Here is a 19,032-nt window from a genome sequence, read left to right on the forward strand (position 1 = left end):
TTGGTCCCATACAGCAACTTCCTACATTTAGAATCCCTTCTAACACAAACTGAAAGGATAAGGCTTACATAAACAGCTTAATCAGAAATAATGTAATTAAAACTGGCAGTTGTAGCAACATCAACAAAAACTTGCAAATCAAAATGTTAATCTTATCTTTCTGTTTTGGTTTTAGATGTGGTGATATTCTTCTTGCTGTCAATGGTAGAAGTACATCAGGAATGATACATGCTTGCCTGGCAAGGATGCTCAAAGAACTTAAAGGGAAAATCACTCTCACTATTGTTTCTTGGCCTGGCACTTTTTTATAGATTCAAAGATGGATGGGTCAGAAAAAAATCACAAGTAGACTAAGCTGAAAAACTCTTCATCAATTTTTGTACATAAAGGATACATTGTAAAAATGTAAACTTTAATGATCTAATCAAAGTCAACTACACCCTCAAAAAATGTAACTCAAAACAACCATTACTAATAGTTTTTATTCAGTGTGGAACATTTCTCTACAATGTATATTTTTCTAAACAGTTGAAATGGTTTGTATGCCCCCAATGAACTCAAATCATACAATATAATTTGGTATATGCTGAGGTCTGCAAAAGGTAAATTATGGGCATTTCAAAAAAAATTAAAGCCAGTGGATTTTAAAAGTGCACTGCTAAAAAATGTTCCTTTCATCAAAGAAGAAATAAATATTTTTCAAAAATTAGAGTTGTCCTTAATATGTGATACCAAGTTCATTTTTATTAGTAAGTTCTTAGTAATTGTTTAAAACCATGCTACCATCACTCACATATACTTTTTAAGCATTATCCCGAAAAATGCTCAAAATTAAACTTTGGATTTAATAGGAAATGATTCGTCTAAAGCTCTTGCCATTTCTTCTTAACTGTATAAACTTCACATGCTGTTCAACCAATGTGCCTTGGAAAAAGCATTAAGGAAAGCCAAACCAGCTTGATCAGCTCCCGTTGATGGCTATGAGGCAATTCCAACTTGTTTTCAGCGATGAGTGTTTGTCCATGTGCCTGCTAGAAACTAACCAAGGGCAAGCAAGCTATTTCAGAGGTCACTCAAATGCCTTTAGATTTTAATTTGCATATAAAAGTTCCCCATTTAGTTTCACCATGAACCCAAATTCAGAACACTGAAAACCTATGAAAAAGTTGTGATATCAAAACTGTACGAGTTCTTTAATATGCTAAGCAACAGTGCCACAGCAGTAATTATAAAAGCCTAGTTTTAATCTCAGAGATGCCTTTTACAGTACAACCTCTAAACTGGTATTTGATTAAGTCAAGAAAAATTATGGCCAAGCTGGGAAACCTTGACCTTTATCAAATACTGCATATGTACATAGCTAAACATAGCTCTCTAAATTCCCTGCTGAGTGACTCATTCACATTACTTTCTTGGATATAAAGTCATTACTGTCTTTAAATATTACAAGACAAAGATTTTTTTAACTTAACATGAAAAATCCACTTTTATTTTGGAGGAAAAGAAAAGGTTAACTTCGCATACTAACAGAACAAGATTCAAGGTACATTTCTCAAACATTATCCAGAAAAATAAGATTTATAGCTTCTATTTCTGGGACTCATATACACAAAAGGCCATAACCATGCCTACTCTGCAGGTGCAGGTTCGGTGCTCTCCTGTTCAGGGGCGGGCTCACTGCCAGCTTCTTTTCCTTCTTTGCTTCTTTTAGATTTTTTGTGCTTGTGTCTCCTATGACTGTCTCCTTCTTCACTTTCATGTCGACGTCTACTATTACTGAAGAAAAGGAAAGGTGTGTACTTAAAAATGTTTTAGGTATACGCGTAACAAAAATCAACTCACTTTCCCTTGGTAAATTCTCAATATTACATTTAAATAATTTTCTCATATTCTGGGGAGTAATCAATTACATGGCTTTTATGCAGACTATATTTATAGACTCACCTTCAATGATACTGCCCTTGCTTCCCAGTGCCCATATACTTCATTCTGAAGGACTAATTATAAACTAGAAACTAAAACACCAAATAAGAACAGGAAATATTTTCTAGGGTTGATTTAAGCAAACAATAGGCATTAAAATTTAATACTGATTTTTTTTTTTTTGAGATTACAAGGCACTAAATTTTCTCCTTGATCAAACTGAACAGTTTCCATTAAAGATTGATTCATTTGTGAAAATACTCCTTCCCCAATGAAATAATGCAGTAAGTCTGATTCTCATTTTTTTTATTCCATGCTAATTTTGGTTAATGGACATTAAATATAGTGTTGTTAAAGAATCTTTGTTGAAGCCTAAAAGCAGTCAAATATTTCAACAGAATTACTCTTTACTTTCCAATTTAGGCACATTCTACTGGTTATTTGGCAATGTTTGCTTTTATTTCCTGAAGTCAACTCAATTTCTCTCTTAGCTTCACTATATTATTAAAAGAACAAACCTCCGAGATGACTTATGTCTGGTTTCCTCTTTCTCTCTGTGCCGTCTTTCTCTGTGTCGTTCTTCTTTCTCTCGACTTGCTCTGTGACGTTCATAGCCTCTTTCCGCATATTCCCTGTATCTGTATCGCTCTTCATCACTGAAATTGGAGTAGAAACAAGTTTTCTTGACAATTGGACTGTTAATTCTGAATAATTACAAACTGCAAAAGAAAGTGAGACCTGAGTCCAAGCCAGAAGATGCCTGGCATCTTGTACAGAACAGGTACAAAATAAATGTTGAATTAAGAGGAAAATAATGCCATTCCCAGATTAGTACTAGATCTAACACAAGAATACAAAACATAATACATGTTAAAAGATCAATTTTACTGTTTTCAAAATTATGGGGTAAAAATCTTATATAGCAATGTTGTTTGTCTTCAAAAAGTATAATCTGTAATTGATTTAAGTTTTAATCAGTTTCTCTTTTACTACTTTTAGAATGAAAAACACATTTGTATAATCAGATTTCCAACCAAAATTCTTATGTGAAATCTTTGATAGTCAAATTTCTAAAAATACATTAAAATCTGACTCACGATGGCTACATGGGAGAAAGTAGGTAACGGTACTTATGTTTGTCAATCACATCAAGTTTATTCATCTAATAAAGAGGTATGAAAGTAAAAAAGGTACATCAAAGCAACTTCTACAACATCCTCTCAAAATGCAAGCAGGTAAGTGCCTATAGACATACTTGCAGTTTGACATCCCCGTTACTTAATACTATCTGTGCAGTAGGGGAGTGGGAGAATGCAAATGGCTAATAATAATTTCAAATATAGAAATTTATTTTTATTTTAATTTTTTTATTTTAACATTTATCATTTTTAAAATTTTTTTCAAACATATAAATTTAAACTGTACCTCCTTTTTCTGATTTTGGATAGCATGAACTAATGATAATGAGACTGAAAGCAAGAGTTAGGTTAGTTGTTATCTCCCTAATCACTGTCTTCTTCTCATGTCTTTCAATTAACATTTTTCTCTCCATATGCTCAATTTTTTTTTGTTTGCTCAGTACAAAAGTCAGCGCTCTATAACCAACTATCAATATACTCAACTGAAGAAAAAAATGTCTTTTTGGAGCACTGCATGCTACAGAGCGTTGGTTTCTAGAAATGCATCCTGAATACAAATTATTCAATTAACTTGAATGAAACATCAAGACATTAAGGAATCTGAGTAACAGGAGATAGTATTGGTAGAAAGCACAAGCCATATAGAACAAATCAGCCTGTGGTCTCCTGGCAAAAGTAATGATTAAGGGCCCCCCCACCCCCCCACCACCGGTGGGGCAGCGGTTGAGAGCTGGGTTGCGAAGCTGCCCGCAGCCTCTGCAGCGCCGGTTCAACGATCCCCGGCTGCTCCCTGGCCACTGGAGGAGGGTCCCACATGGCGCGCAGACCTCTCCTGCCGCCCGCTGCTCCCCTCAGCAGTGTACTTCGGTCCTTCTGCCTGCTCTGCTCCCCACTCTGGCTCTGGTGAATTCTCTCACCCTCCCGCACTTCTGACTGTATCCAGTGCATGTATAAATAAATAAAAAATTTTTTAAAAAAAGATTTGTTTAAAAAAAAATGTAATGATTAAGAAATGCTATGCCTAATGCCAAGTCATACTGCTAACCAAGTTAGTCTCACCAACTGTGATTGTTACATTTTTTAAATGTTTTTTTAAAGTATTAATACACACCATGTATAAGTACATACAAATATATGTACATGTTGGTATACACATGTACACATACACTTTTTCTTTCTAACCACAGACATGTACTTTGTATTTGGAAGGTGGAAGGAAGCATGCACCTGAAAGGCAATGTACCGTTAACAGGCAGTGTAGAGTAGGGTGCAGAGTGGATCCAGGATCACATGCTGACTAGCACATAATTAAATATATGACCTAGTGTGACTTAACCGCTCTAAATCTCAGTTTGCTGATCTGTAAAATTTGTGACAATCTTTTCCAGGTTTTTTGCAGCACTGGAAATTAACATTTATAAAGCACCTGGTATAAGAGTAGGCCCTCAATGAGTAACAGCTAACATACAAGCTCACCATCTTCAGTAAATTTAATGCTGTAGTTCTCAGCAACATCACAAATGATTATAGTTAACTCCTGTTAAAAAACGAGGCTCCCTTTGTAATGCTTCCAATTAGAATTACAGAAAAATCAGTAAGGTCAGTTTATCTCATAGTTAATTGTTTTTAACTCTCTTTTCCCTATCGCCCTAACAAACTTGTCAGCTTTGATGCCCGTTAGATTCTGAGGACCGTAAACCTTACTACAGATGATAGAAGAGTCAGTCTCACGCACAAAATATAAAAAGACCCCCTTCTCTTCCATTCTTTTTTTCTGATAAGCAGCTGCAGCACAAAGGTTTCTCTGGGTCTGGAAATCATTAGAACTCATTTCAAGCACCCTAGAATGAGCAGCCTTTCTTTCTAGTCCACAATTAAATTGCCAAAAAAACAGATGTTGAAACTGGTTTGTAATTTTCAAAACAACGAACCTGTAATTTGTAACACAACACATAGTACCTGCCATATCACTAAAATGTCAAGTCTTCAGGGGAAAAAAGAAACACGCTGTTACTTATATTTCACTTGGATTTTTCAGAACACTTTATTCCTAGATAATTCACAAAATTCCTCCTCCTTTTGCCTCTCTGGCCTTGAACTTTTAGTCATCTTTAGATAAACATTGACTCCTGCTGCCCTACAAACTTAGCAACCTGAAAACCAAGTGTGATTTAGTTTCAATAAAAATTAAGTAGCGCTTATGCATGTGTACATTGAAGAATCAAAATTCAGTCTCAAATCTTCTATAAATATTATATCATTTAGCAAATCAATTCATTTTAACCTTATTTATCACGTTTCAATTTTCTTAACTTGTCCTACTTCAAAATAAATTCATGTGAACTGCATTAGAAAGAGTTCAACTTTCTGGAAAATAATGCTCTTGACCTTAATAGAATCATGCACTTAAGTGACTAGAATTAACAGCACATGCTCCAACCTACAAACAAAATATGTACTCACACATGCACACAAACACATATATATGTATCATACCTTTACTTAGTTAATAAGATTTTATTAGCACCCACAATGTATAAGTCAATTAGGACCCATAGAAAGGGAGAAAAATGTCTATTTACCTACTACTTGGACAATCTTTTTATTATGTTTTAAACTATTAACCAGCCCTGTCAAGTTGACAGGTTAAATCTATAAGGATAGCATATGACTATTTCTGTCTCTCAGCAGACAGTTCTGTGCCTGGTGCATAATACTCAGAATATCTGTTACATGAATAAAAAAATGAATTGCTCCCCCAGCTCAAAAATAATCAAGTGCAGAGAGGAACAAGGAAAATGAAAATCTTTAAGTTATAATTTTTAAGCTACCTAATTTTAACACTAGAAAGGATTTTAAGTAGTATCTCAACCATATTTAAGTAACAACTCCACCATTAATTTGTGTTTCCATTTCCTCATCCAACAAATCAAAATTTAAAAAAAACTAGATAAATCCCCCAGATCCTATAATTTTTTGGACTGAGATATATAATCACGATTATATCTTAAAAAAAAAAAAAAAGCTTCCTGAATCAAGTACGTGCCCACATCCTGAAATGATATATTGCTTCATCTCATTCAGCAAAATCAGAAAATTGTCTATGTATGTTACATTTATCTCACCCACAAAAGTAGCTGGCATGAGAAAAAATTGTCTTTAACTTCATTTTACATTGTGATGGTACTGAGACTGCTATAAGATGTCCAAATTAATACTTTGAAGAATAAGATGTTCAAATTAATGTTATGATAGTGATAGACTGATTTTTCTTCATTTCAAAATCTGTTTAGGAAAGACAGTTTCACCAAGTTTTCAAAATTGTATTCATCTTCCTCCTCTTGAAATGTTTAAGTCATTTATTCACTGATACAGCCACTGCTAGGCATTACTGTAAAAAGTGTGAAGATACAAAAATGAATAATGGTGCTCAATACCCTTAAAGAGACATACTAAGACAGACATGCTTCAAAGAAAATACAAAGAGTGCTTAAGGAGAATGTGAAGGAAATAACTAACGGACTGTAGAATGAAGAGAAGTTTGTGAGGCAGAGAAGAGAAGCAACATGAGCAAGGGAAGTATGACACAAGAGGAATTAGAAGAGCAATCAGTAAAGTGTAGCTAGAACAAGCAGCATATTGGAGAGAATTGGGGTCAAAATGCAGAAAGGTGCACTGAGGCCAGAGTATGATATATCTTACAGATTATTTAAGAATTCTGAAGTTTATTCTTAAGGTCAGGAATATATGCCAGTACCACATCATTGTATGAATTCTTTCCAATGGCATAGAAAGTTTTAGGAGTCAATTTCCAGACACCAACCATCATTATTTATTTTCTCCTAAATCTGAACTACCTAATGACACACCTGCAGGTAAATCATCAAGCCGCTTCTCAAGCCAACCAATCCTTTAGCAATCATCCCCTAGCCCTATTAAAAAGAAAGGCATTCCTTTCACCAATTTTACTATAGTACATTGGTTCAGGGAATAAAAAATCATCATGACATCAAAAAGACTAATTTAAAATTCCTATCCCTAATCACTTTTCAAGTAATCCTTCTCTAGTTGAACTGGATTTTCCAACATCACATCAAATATAAATTCTAAGAAGCCTATGAAATAAATGTGTACAGATTCCTACACTTTCAACAAACCTGTTGAAAACACTTGGTGTAGGACTGTGATCTCGCTCCCTCTCTCTCTCTCTGGTGCGCTCTCTTTCTCTGTCCCGGTCACGGTCCCGCTCTCGGTCTCGGTCTCTGTCTCTGTCTCGGTCTTTCTCTCTTCTTGCATAATAGTCCCATTGCTTGCTGGTATCCACAAGACTAGGCCATGAAGGAGCAGAACCAGGAAGGTGAGGAAAGGCAACTATAAGAAAAAGAAAAATAAACATAATTAAAAACAAAAGTTATGGTACCTAAAAAAAAAACAAGAGAAAGATAGAAGGGTTGGGGGAATACTAAAAAATAAGATAAAATTTCACCCAAAATGTTCTTAAGATTATAATGGGTATTTATCTTATAAATAAAAAAGATTAACATATAGTGCAGACAGTTTAGAGGGTATAATGAGAAACAAACCTGAAAGAGAACTAACATATAAATATTCTCCTTGTTGTAAGGCTACCAGGAACTAGAAGACATAATACCATAAACTTCCCAATATCAAAATGTAAACCAAAATACATAAGGACACCTTCACCTTCAAAGTACTGAAGGAAAATAATGGTCAACCTGAAAAAACATGTCCAGGAAGCCCTCACTTAATTTTTTAGATAGGTTCTGTAGATAGGTTTTAGGTTTTAGATAGGTTTTCTGTAGATAGGTTCTTGGAACTGCAACTTTGAGTTAACTGGGGATAATAATGAAAGCATTATTATAAATAAAAGCATTTGTTTAATGTCACAGGCCAGGATTTTTCACCCCATCAATGGTATGACAAAATGACATTGAAAAAATTTATTCAAGAACTTGTACTCAACAAAGTTCTATTTCAAGAGTAATAATGTAACAAAAGCATTTATTAAAAAAAAATTAGCAAAAATTCTAACCAACAGACTTCACCGAAAGAATTTCTATTAGAGATATGCATAATACAATTCAAGAGTAACCACGGGGCATGGCTGGCTGATTCAAAATCAATCTGGGCAACTAAAATTAATACTTACCGTTGCCATATGGAAAAGCACGTGCAGAACGACTATCATAACCAGAGGAATGTCCACTGTTGAAAAAAAAAGGTGTTTTTTTCTGAATTTTAACGGTTTGGTGCAAATGCAAAAAATATCAAGGCAAAATTATGACTTGCATTTACCGACTACATAATAAGCTTTCATTCTGTACTTTTGTCTTTTCATACATTAAAATAGAGACATTTTAACCTCAGTAAATATTGAATCGCTCATCTACTTGTAAAGAATAAAATAGCTTACTAAGCACTATTTAACGTAAGTAATACAGTCAAAACAACTTGACTCACAAGGTAACAAACTTTGAGGCTAATTGAATATTTGAGACTTTGTTAAAATTTAATCTTCAAAAATTAGTTTTAATGGCTATAAATGAGAAATTCAGCCCCACTGACAAGATCAACAAGTACCTTTTAATACTCTGAATGAGAAAAGATGTTTAACAAAGACAAAATCTGTATGTTCTCACAATTCACACTTAGCTGAGTTTTATCATTTCCTTTGAAAATCATTCATACATGGCTTGATGCTATCTATGGTGACAGTCTCTCAGTCTTAAGTAATTTGGACTATTTTATCCAAAATACATTAGTTTAGTAGCTTATTTGCTACTAAAGAGAAAATAATGATAGCTACCATTGATTAGTAATTCCTACATGTGAACTATGCTGATGCTTTATATTCACTAATTGTTTCAATCTTCACAACTCTAACAATCCTACTTGATAAAAGAGGAAACTGTGTCTCAAAGTACATAGTTTAGGAACCTTGCCAAGCAACATATAGCTGAAAAGTTCTGAAGTCAAAATGTGAACCTGATCTGTTTGATTCCAAAGATTATGCTGTTAAACACAAATTGCCTACCATGAAGAAAATAGTCTTCAGTACAGCACTGCACCTAACATAAAGCTTAAGTACAGGGTATAAAAAAATCAGGCAATTGCCATGCAGCATGGATCCAATCATCCTTTATGGAAGCTGAGTTGCAGCAGGGTAGCAAGGAATAAAGACCGTTTTCTTTAAAAAAAAAAAAAAAAAAAAAAACAGTTGTGCTTACCTACTCCTAAAACAGACATGCATTATTCATGATTGCCAGTAATCTATATTTGTAGTTCCTACAAAAATTACTATTGTTAAATTTTTTAACAATTTAGGGTGAATAAATCAAAGCAAGAGTTTGCAAGGTCCTATCCATTTCCTTTGTCCTTTTTTAAAAAACCTGGCTATAGATCCAACATCTTATATAAAATAACTAACATAGATATAGATCTGTGAATTTAAAAGCAGGTACTATTGTTCACAAAATTAAATCTTTCAAAATGTTACCAAGATATGTACATGGATCCTCCTAGCAATGATAAAAAAAATGTATTTATACTGCTTTACCTTTCTATTGTTGGTATTAGAGATGGCGGGGGAGCGCCAGGTGGAGGAGGAAAACCTGAAACATTCAATCAGAAGATCAAAAAAGTTAATAGAATATACCTTTAATGTCAAGAGTGCAATAAAGCTGTTGAAATCACTAAATATCTCTGGGGACATAAACGTGCTTCTCTATGTTATAATGGACAAAAAAAATGGAGCTTAAAATTATAAACATATTTTGAAGCATTAAAACTTTCAATGAACATTCTGGTCTAATACACAGAACACAAACTGGTAGTTAGGACACCCGGTCTTATTTTCAGCACCACACACAGCCCATTTTGTGAATATGAGAAAGTTAATCTCAATGCCTTACCTTTTCCATATATAAAACAGTAGTAGTATTGCCACCAGATATGCTATACTTGAAATGTTTTAAAACAAAAGCAAATAAAATAGCATTTACCACTTTCAAAAAATATTTTGAGAGTTTGATGTATAGGAATTTAAATGTGTAATTTATGAATAAAATCTTACCATTAAACATAATTAAGGCTAAGAACATCATTGTAAAATATACTTTAAATAGCAAAACCCAAAATACCTATTTTATTTTACAAAGAAAGGGACAGAGTGTAGTTTTGGATTAGTTTGGCAAGAAAATAATTTGCAACTTTGTATCACAAAATCTGCATATCTAAATGAAATACCACAGAATATGGCTAAAAGGGACCAGAACAGTTAATCTACTCTATACTTTCAAATTCGAGTAGGTAATAAAGCATTCCAACAAAAGACTTTAAGATTCCAAAACTTATAATGACAATTCCTTCCAAGATTTAACAACACTTACTATTAGGAACTGCATTAAATTATATACTTGAAGTCTAACACTACCATTCACATTGCCGTCCTGAATGAGGACACAAGCAATCCATTCCTATATTCTCTAACAACCTCCACATATTTGAAAACACTTCCATTAAGCCTCCTTATTAGTAGTCTATGGAAAAATGGATCCCAGTTCTCTTGACCCTTCTCATAGGCACATTTAGTCAATTTTGGGCCCTTCTTCAATATATAGTTAATACAATCTTCACTGTATCCAGCTTTAGGTTCTGTAACTCCTTATTATATATCTTAGAAGTGCAGTTTAGCTATTACCACATTAGTTCTACAGTCCACAATACTGTTTTATATAGCCTCACAACCACATCTCATTTCAAACTAAAAAGACATACCAATGATTCCTTTATGACTTCTCCTGGTTAAGTTTTTTTCAGTCACATTCACATACAATTAGTGACTCTATCCCATATCTAAATATATAGACTATCCAATGCTATATAAACTCCACTTTCTGTTATCAAGGATATTTTGAGTTTAGACCCACTCTTGCAAACACTGTAACCTCACATTCTCTTTACACTCCTTGAATTTTAATACTGAACTCAATAAAAACAACTGCCATCACATTTGCATTACACTACCAAAAAAAAGAAAGAAATGAAACCTGAAAAAATGTAAAAAAAAAAAAACAAAACACCACCAACAACACTGGACCAAGTATAAAGTCCTTCTAGTAATAGTATTGCAATAATGAACAATTAATCACCACTAAGAACAACCATCTGATCAATGGTCAATCAATCCAACTGTGAGGTTCAGAAGAAATTTTCTCACGATATTGTTAGGCCAGCAAGGCAAAATAAAATTAGAGAATATGATAAAGTCAAGATAAATGATCTTTCTCTTCTCTTGTAGTCATTTTATCATTAAAAAAATTCACAGGCCTGAAAAAACATTTCTTAAGAAAAATTTTATTTATATCCTATACTCTATTTTTGTCAACAAATTGATATGGTGAGAATTTTCCCAGAATCTCTATTTCCACAGAAATGGGTAAGACAGATATAAGAAAACTAAATTATCTTAATCAAAACTGGAATGAAGCAAAGGCAGAGCTGAAAATAGGACCTTGAAATCCCAATAGCCTATTGCATATTCTAACCACATCAACACTGTCCATCCTGTAACTATAAGCTTGAAATTTCATGTTTATTAACAATGATGGAGAAAACATGAAAAAAGTTTTACCTGGAGGTGGTACAGTTATTGGAATACCTAAAAAACAAGTGATGAAATTTAATATAGTAATTGGATTTCATAACCTGTTACGTATTTATGCCATCACCAAAACAAACTTTGAAATAAAACCCCTCGCCTCATTTTCCTGGCTTATTCACTCAAGAGAAACATTCTGTTTTCTTGCAGAAGAACAACAAGTATTAACAGCCGACTTCCTGATGAAAACCCAGTCTAACAACCTAATAGCAAGGTTTTCCCCACTAGTTGTAATCACAAAATTAGACATCAGTTAAAAAAGCACACTTGTGCATATACAAACTCCATAAAATTACACTAAGAATGAGAATTAATGTCTGATCTTGTTATTTGAGGAGATGATCAATGAGCTCTTTAACACTGTAGGTAGTGCAAGGTAACTAAAGATGATGAATATTCACTTTATTAAATAGTGCTGATTTAGACTATCTTGCCATTGTTGACGGTAGTAGGGAAAAGTTACTACTTTTCTTGATTTGTGGGAGTAGAGAAAGGGGGTTTATAGTCAATTCACATATATACACCCCCAGAGCACATTACAATAAATGCAGATGATTTATTTCTGTTGGAGTCAGTAAATACTAATGACTCTCACTTATATGTAAAAATTATAAACTATGCATAAACCTTCTCTATTTAGACTGGTCAAATGTGCCCATAAATCCTAACGCAAAATTTGCTTATTTAGCACTAAAATTTAGAATTTTAATATATTAAAAAGTTTATATAGCATGCAAACTGTGGCTTTCTGTTGAAGAAAAAGGACATATCTAAGTAGGAAAACAAAAAAATTAAAATTTTTTCATGAAAAATGTTATACTATAAAAAACTTCAACACAAAATGGTCTACTAAATCCTATCTTAAAAACTGAATCAAAATTTGTCCAAAACAGGAAAAAACTAATACATCTACTAAATATATCAGAAAAAATAATATAAATAGTATTGCTTTCGACTGTTTTCTTGTCAATGGAAACACCTGCTAATAATTTATTTAAAACTTTTTTTCTGGGATGTTCTGCCAGAATCAGTGGTTTCTATAAAAAGATCTTCAAGCAGCAATTGACCTTAAAATGAAGAATGAAGCACCTAACTTAGCTACCTTTGCAATAAAAGGATATGCTAAACTTACAAAACCAACATGACTGAAAGAGATATGTAAAGCAGACATGTTTCAAAAATCATGAAGCACAAAAAAATATACTAAACCGATCTAGTTTAATGGCAATTCTCATCTATTCTAATGTTATGTTGTTGCATCCTAAATTACTAAACTAAAAGAATCCAACAAAGGGCCTCCCCTTGTGGTGCAGCAGTTGAGCCCTGGGCTGCAGAGGCTGCAGGCAGCCTCTGCAGCACAGGTTCGTTCCCTGGCCACCAGTGAGGGTCCCACCAAAAAAAAAAAAAAAAGAATCCAACAAAAACAATACAAGCTAGCAGAGCCCAGACACCAAACTAAGTGGGAACTAAATAAGGAAGGCAGAACATATTAAATGTTCTATTATTATCTGATTTTTCTTTAGAAAAGTATAAATTTTTTTACACTATCAAACTTCACTATTTGACCTAGTTTTCACCTTTAAATATATGATTATTCTCTAAGGTATATAAGATAAAGGACTATACCAATTTGGCTACCCACTCTGTAATCCTAGTAAGTTTATCTAAATGAGCAATATACATCACACTTCAGCTAATGCTCAGTAGAACGTACTAAAATGTGATTTCAAGCAAAATAACTAAGAAATTACTAGCCAGTCTCTCAAAATTTAGTCCTCAAAAACATTTAAATTGTCAAACTTCCACAAAACATAAAAAGGTGTAAATCAATTAAGCATGTTATGAAAATAGTTAAAATTACAAGTCTGCTTTTAACTTTAAACTACTACAGTAGTATCAGAACAGCTTTTTTAAAAAAATCAACTGGAAGGAAAAAAAAAATCAACTGGAAGGAATTAAGAGCTCAACAAAAAATCATTTTCTCTCCCTCTCTATGTAATTATTATATAAACACACACACACACACACACACACATATCTCCATGGCTTTCCAATTGATATCAACACATCAAAAAGGTGGCATGAGAACTAGAAAGGCTTACTTGTGAGATCTCTTTCATCTAAGATATTTCAACATTAATCTTTATTGGTAAATGTTCACTGAATATATAAAGTTGATAAAACACTATACAATCAATGTCAGTGTACTGTGTCAAAATAACTTTTTGACAATTGTCAAATGTATTTTCAAAATGCAACTAAGTTTAAATATGTGATATAATGTAAGGCTAGCATAATTCTCATCTAAAAATCAAAGTATTTGACTCTTGTTAGCAGAAGAGAAATAGCGTAATAAAGGAAGAGAAAATGAGTCTCAAAATGCCTGTCCTCTGACTCTCAAAATTCCCAGGTTCCTGGCCAAAAGACTGGAAACACACAAGGCAGAAGAGCATTGAGTTTCTTTTCTCAATTCTTTATAAGACAACTAGGAAAAATGTTTCATCTTCTGGAAAGCTTTGCAATAAAAGCAGTAAATGTAAGATTTCTGGTATTCCCCAAAAGTAATATTCAAGCTCCAATGGATTATTAGATCAGTAGTTCTGAAACTTCAGTGACCATCAGAGATCACCTGAAGATTGTGTTAAAACACAGATGGCTGGGTGCCTCTCCTATAATTTCTGATTCGGTCAATTCAGGGTAGGCCAGATAATTTACATTCCCATCACACAGATGGTGATGTTGCTAATCAGAGCCAGAGGATGAAGACTCTAAACTTCTTTCCTAATTGCACAACTGAGCACCTCAATATTCAATATAGATGAAATTTCATTCCAAATTTTTAAGAATCCAATAAAGCAAATGACACTATGAAAAAACACAGTATAACTTTATGGCAGTCCATATTCTCTGGTATCCTCAAAATATGTAACAAATACTCTGAAATGTAAATCCTGGGGGTAGGGAAAATGAAGTACTATTTGGGGGTCTAAAGGAATTGAACTCAACAAATAGAAAAGCAGCATACAAATATTAAAAGGAATTTGACTATTTCAAAATTGTCACAAAACAGAGGCTCTATACTCAACAAAAAAGCTGAAGATCGTCTATGAACTCATTTTCAAGGTATCCCACCATAAGACATAAGAAAGTTAGGTGATAGGCAGTTTCTGACATGGCTTCCAATGATCCCTGCCTCTAGGTATTTATGCCTTTTTATTACCTCCGGATTTTATATCCTCCCCTTGAAAATGGGTTGAATATAATGAGTTATTCCTAACAAGTGAAACACAGCAAAAGTGATAGAATGTCACTAGGAGACAAAAGGGAGTGGCTTCTATTTGGCTGGTATCCTCTCTACTCTCTTCTGTCTTCATGCTTTGATACAGCAAGGTGCCATGTTGGAAAGAAACAATCTTTTCAACAAAGAGGGGAGTGGATTTGAAAATGAAGTCTTTTTTTGAGATGATGCTCTCAAAGTCTGTGAGAGATGTTGAAGCATGGGACTAGGTAAACTGTTCGCACACTTCCAACTCACAAAAACTATTCGGTAATGTCTGTTGGTTTAAACATCACTATGTTCTGAAGTACCTTGTTATGCAATAAGAGTTAACCAGTACATATTATAGCCACTTATTTCTCTGTAAAGTTCAAATGAGAAAAAAGCATGGCACGATTATGTGATACATGATTTCTATTTACTAATAACTTTCAAATTTCATCAGCACTATTTTAAATATCACCTCTAACTCATGCTCTATACCATCAGTATTTTTTAATTACATGTAAACACATTCACACACACATATATCATCTAACCTTTAAAAATACAGAAACATGGGATATAAAAAACTATAAAGCTACTTCTTTAGCATTAAAGTGAAATAAGTAATTACAAGACACAAAAAAGGATGAAAGTAATTTTAAAGAAAAAAATGTGTTTTAAAAGGTGAAATGCTCACAAAACAAAGTAACAATAGTTACAGCATACTCTATACTTAACAGGTAGAAGTTTTGGGTAAACTATAAAATGGATGAATTATTTTAACCTTACTAGGAACTCTTGATCAATGAATAAAATCCACTCCAAAAGAAATGTAAATTTTACAGAGAACTTATAAAAGAGCTAATCTCTATAAGCATATATATAGCCAATGATTGAAAGAGTAGCACAAACAAGAGTAATTTTGTTAATTAGATCTTAATTAAATTCTACATAATATAGCTTCTACAGCACATTAATAATATAATTATTATAAAGGGAGCATTCATGGGGGAAAAGACATTCAAAACTCAACATCCTAAAGTTTTCCATTTCTATTAAACTTTCATTTAAATTACTGTAATTGTGCCAGAAAATATTTTGTTTTTACAGATAATTAACATTATCCTCTATTTCGAGCCTACTGAAAATATTGATAGCATACTGCATTTCTTTTTAGTATAGAAAAACACAACAAGAGAGAAAATTAACACACTTCTTAAAAACTTCAAGGAATTCTTTTTCAAAGATACTTCTAAAAAATACATTTTTCAAATGCTTATTTTCTGGCAAATAGCTGCTTATATTCACATTCACATGTGAACAGAATATACTCATAAAATAGTTTCTCAAAGGGAAAAAAACTGTACTTCCTCAAGGACATTAATAATATTCACCCAATATTAAGTCAAGTTTCTGCCAACACAGCAGTTCTCAAAGTTACTATCTGGAGATTCCCGGAGGTCTCTGAGACCTTTTTAGGAATCCTCAAGGTCAAAACTACTTTCATAAAAAAACTAAGATGTTATTTGCCATTTCACTCTCATTCTCTTACAAGTATACAATGAAGTTTCCCAGAGGTTATATATGATATCACAATAAATTTAATGCACAAGTAAATAGAAAAACCCAATTTTTTTCTATTAAGACACAGTAAAAAGATTTGCCAAAAAAAAAAAAAAAAAAAAAAAAAAGGCCACGCTACACCAAATATTGTCTGCTAGCCTGGAAAAAGGTTCCCCCCCCCCCATAAAAATACTGTCATGATGTTAATATGTAATTGATTTATCAGGAGGAGGAGTATTTTTAAATTAATATTTAAGTATAACAAGTATTTTAACTTCTCAGTTTTAATTTCTAACCGCCCAAAATAGATATAACACATATAAATAAAGGATCTTTGAAGACTGCAGTAATTTTAATAGTGTAAAGGAGTCTGTGAACAAAAAGTTTGAGAGCCACTGTGTTGGAACCAAGCTGTTGACAGAAAAACAATCTAAAGGCAATGAAAGCCTTAGAAGAAAGCAGAAAGGCTCCAAATGTCAGCTGCTTTTCTCCCTCAGACCCATATATCATCACTAATCCAAAATCAAGATATTGAAAGCATGAACAAGATTTTCAAGTTCATGCAATTTTAAGTACTAGATATCTACTAAGACAGTGACATAGTACTTGGGAAAGAATATCCTTCTACAATGCGAATGTTACACATTTCAAAATCTAGATAAACAGCTAATCCTTCCTCCAACTTAGAAAGCAGAAATGACATATCTGTGGATATGTTTAATTAAAGTATATTAATCAAACTATATCTCACTAAATCAAAGTCTTCCTTAACTTAGTAGTATTCTCCTACTGAGCTAGATTTCTGTTTCCAAGACTTCAAGAACCATAGTCAGTCACATGAGCCTTAATAGTGATTAACATTAAAAAAAATGCCTTAAATGTCTTTTTCAACTCTACTATAAAAGATAAAATATGTGATAATAAAGTAAATTAATATTTAAAAGTTTAAAAAGTAAATTAAAAGTCCACCATAAAATGTAATATAGTTTGAACAATTAAAACCTATTCATAAGCATTAAATTATTTTGAAAACAAATAAAATAAGCCAGACACAGAAAGATAAATATTATATGATTCCACTTACATGAGATACCTACAAAAGGCAAATTCATAGAAAAGAGACTACCAGGCAAGGGGGTAGGGGGGGCGGCATTGCTCAATGAATACACAGTGTTACAGATAATGAAAGAGTTTTAAGCATACAGCATAGTTATGTTACTTACAACAGCATAGTGAATGCATTGAATGTCATTAAACTGTCATTAAAAGGTTAAAGTAATAAATGTTATATAAAGTATACTTGACCACAACAAAAAAAATCCACAAACTCAACTATTCTATAACATCAATCTTTCAAATTTTACCATTTTTTCTTCCAATAAACAAGTACTTCAAAACTGGTTTATTCAATTAAACTTAGACTTATAAACTTGGCAAATAGTAAAACATTCACTTAATTGAGAAAAAAAAATTTTTGAGATCTGATACTTGCTTTTCACAACATTATTTTCCTACCCACAAATAAATATGAAAGCACTTAATATCAGGGGAAAACACTTAGAAAAGCAAAATTTTTAGGACATGTTATTGGGTGACTATACATAATCCAAAACAGTCTTTATAGCAGTTAATAGACTTTTGAACAAAACTTTTTGGGAAGGGGGGAAGAGAGTGGGTAGAATTCTGGTTCTGTTACTTTCTAGCTATTACTAGCTATTATTTAAACTCCTTAAGCGCCAGTTTCCTCATCTGTTAAATTAGAATAATGTTCTATTACAGAAATTATCAAAAATCACATACATGGAAATGTGCTTAAAACAGTGCCCTCAATAGTAAGCACTGAATATTAGTTATTATTGCTCAGTAAAAGTATGAAACGACACTAAAGCATTTCTAAAAACATAACACAGTAAAAACTATTTTCCAGCTCATTAGAAAATGAAGGAAAAAAAAACAGATTTTGCGAACATTACAGAAGACCCTGATTAATACAGTATTTGGTGTCAAGCTGTTAGTATGACAACAAGGAGTCACATTAAATACTTTTCCATTAAAACAAACAAACAAAACATCCTAAAGTCAAAGTCACTATATTAATTTAGGACAAGGCATCCCTTACATGTTTATTGCACTCTCAAACACAAAGCCTCCTCTACTCTTTGTTTTCTCTTGTTTCTAACAGGGATTTATGTAAATTTGTAGAAGTGTCTGAGATGGAAAGAAGGCAATACATCTCTCCCCTTTTGCTAACTAAATGATAATTCTAGCACCTCACTGTTGTTAAGGAGTAACTACTCAGGCAATGAGCCTTAGTGATGACCATGTTATGCTCCCAACTAAGACTCTTCTGAGAGTGAATAATAATAATGATGATGCTAGGACAAAAGGTATAAAGTAGAACTGTTCCAGCCAAAACTGGATGTATGATCATCATATTTATGAAAAAGATGGTAGCACCAAAATAT

The 19,032-nt window shown here is 32.9% G+C and overlaps 2 protein-coding genes across 43 annotated transcripts in view; one reads left to right on the plus strand and one right to left on the minus strand.

Moving 5' to 3' along the window:
• LNX1 (ligand of numb-protein X 1) overlaps nucleotides 1-311 on the plus strand; it is a gene marked incomplete at both ends in the record, with an annotated part of 88,818 nt that extends 88,507 nt beyond the window's left edge. For all 5 annotated transcript variants that reach the window (XM_084233119.1, XM_084233120.1, XM_084233121.1 and 2 more), the window contains one exon: nucleotides 176-311. In XM_084233119.1, the coding sequence (XP_084089245.1) occupies nucleotides 176-311 (136 nt within the window). The remainder of the gene's footprint in view (nucleotides 1-175) is intronic.
• A 1,289-nt stretch (nucleotides 312-1,600) lies between these two features.
• Nucleotides 1,601-19,032, minus strand: part of FIP1L1 (factor interacting with PAPOLA and CPSF1) — a gene marked incomplete at both ends in the record, with an annotated part of 61,158 nt that continues 43,726 nt past the window's right edge. For 15 of the 38 annotated variants that reach the window (XM_084233939.1, XM_084233922.1, XM_084233938.1 and 12 more), the window contains 5 exons: nucleotides 1,629-1,776; nucleotides 2,442-2,579; nucleotides 7,220-7,433; nucleotides 8,233-8,288; nucleotides 9,640-9,694. In XM_084233939.1, the coding sequence (XP_084090065.1) occupies nucleotides 1,629-1,776; nucleotides 2,442-2,579; nucleotides 7,220-7,433; nucleotides 8,233-8,288; nucleotides 9,640-9,694 (611 nt within the window). Of the gene's footprint in view, nucleotides 1,777-2,441; nucleotides 2,580-7,219; nucleotides 7,434-8,232; nucleotides 8,289-9,639; nucleotides 9,695-11,715; nucleotides 11,743-19,032 lie in introns of all 38 variants that reach the window. The other 23 variants (XM_084233936.1, XM_084233919.1, XM_084233935.1 and 20 more) reach the window with 5 other exon arrangements.

Source organism: Talpa europaea (genome assembly GCF_964194135.1).
Source record: "Talpa europaea genome assembly, chromosome: 5".
In the NCBI taxonomy this organism is placed as follows: domain Eukaryota; kingdom Metazoa; phylum Chordata; class Mammalia; order Eulipotyphla; family Talpidae; genus Talpa; species Talpa europaea.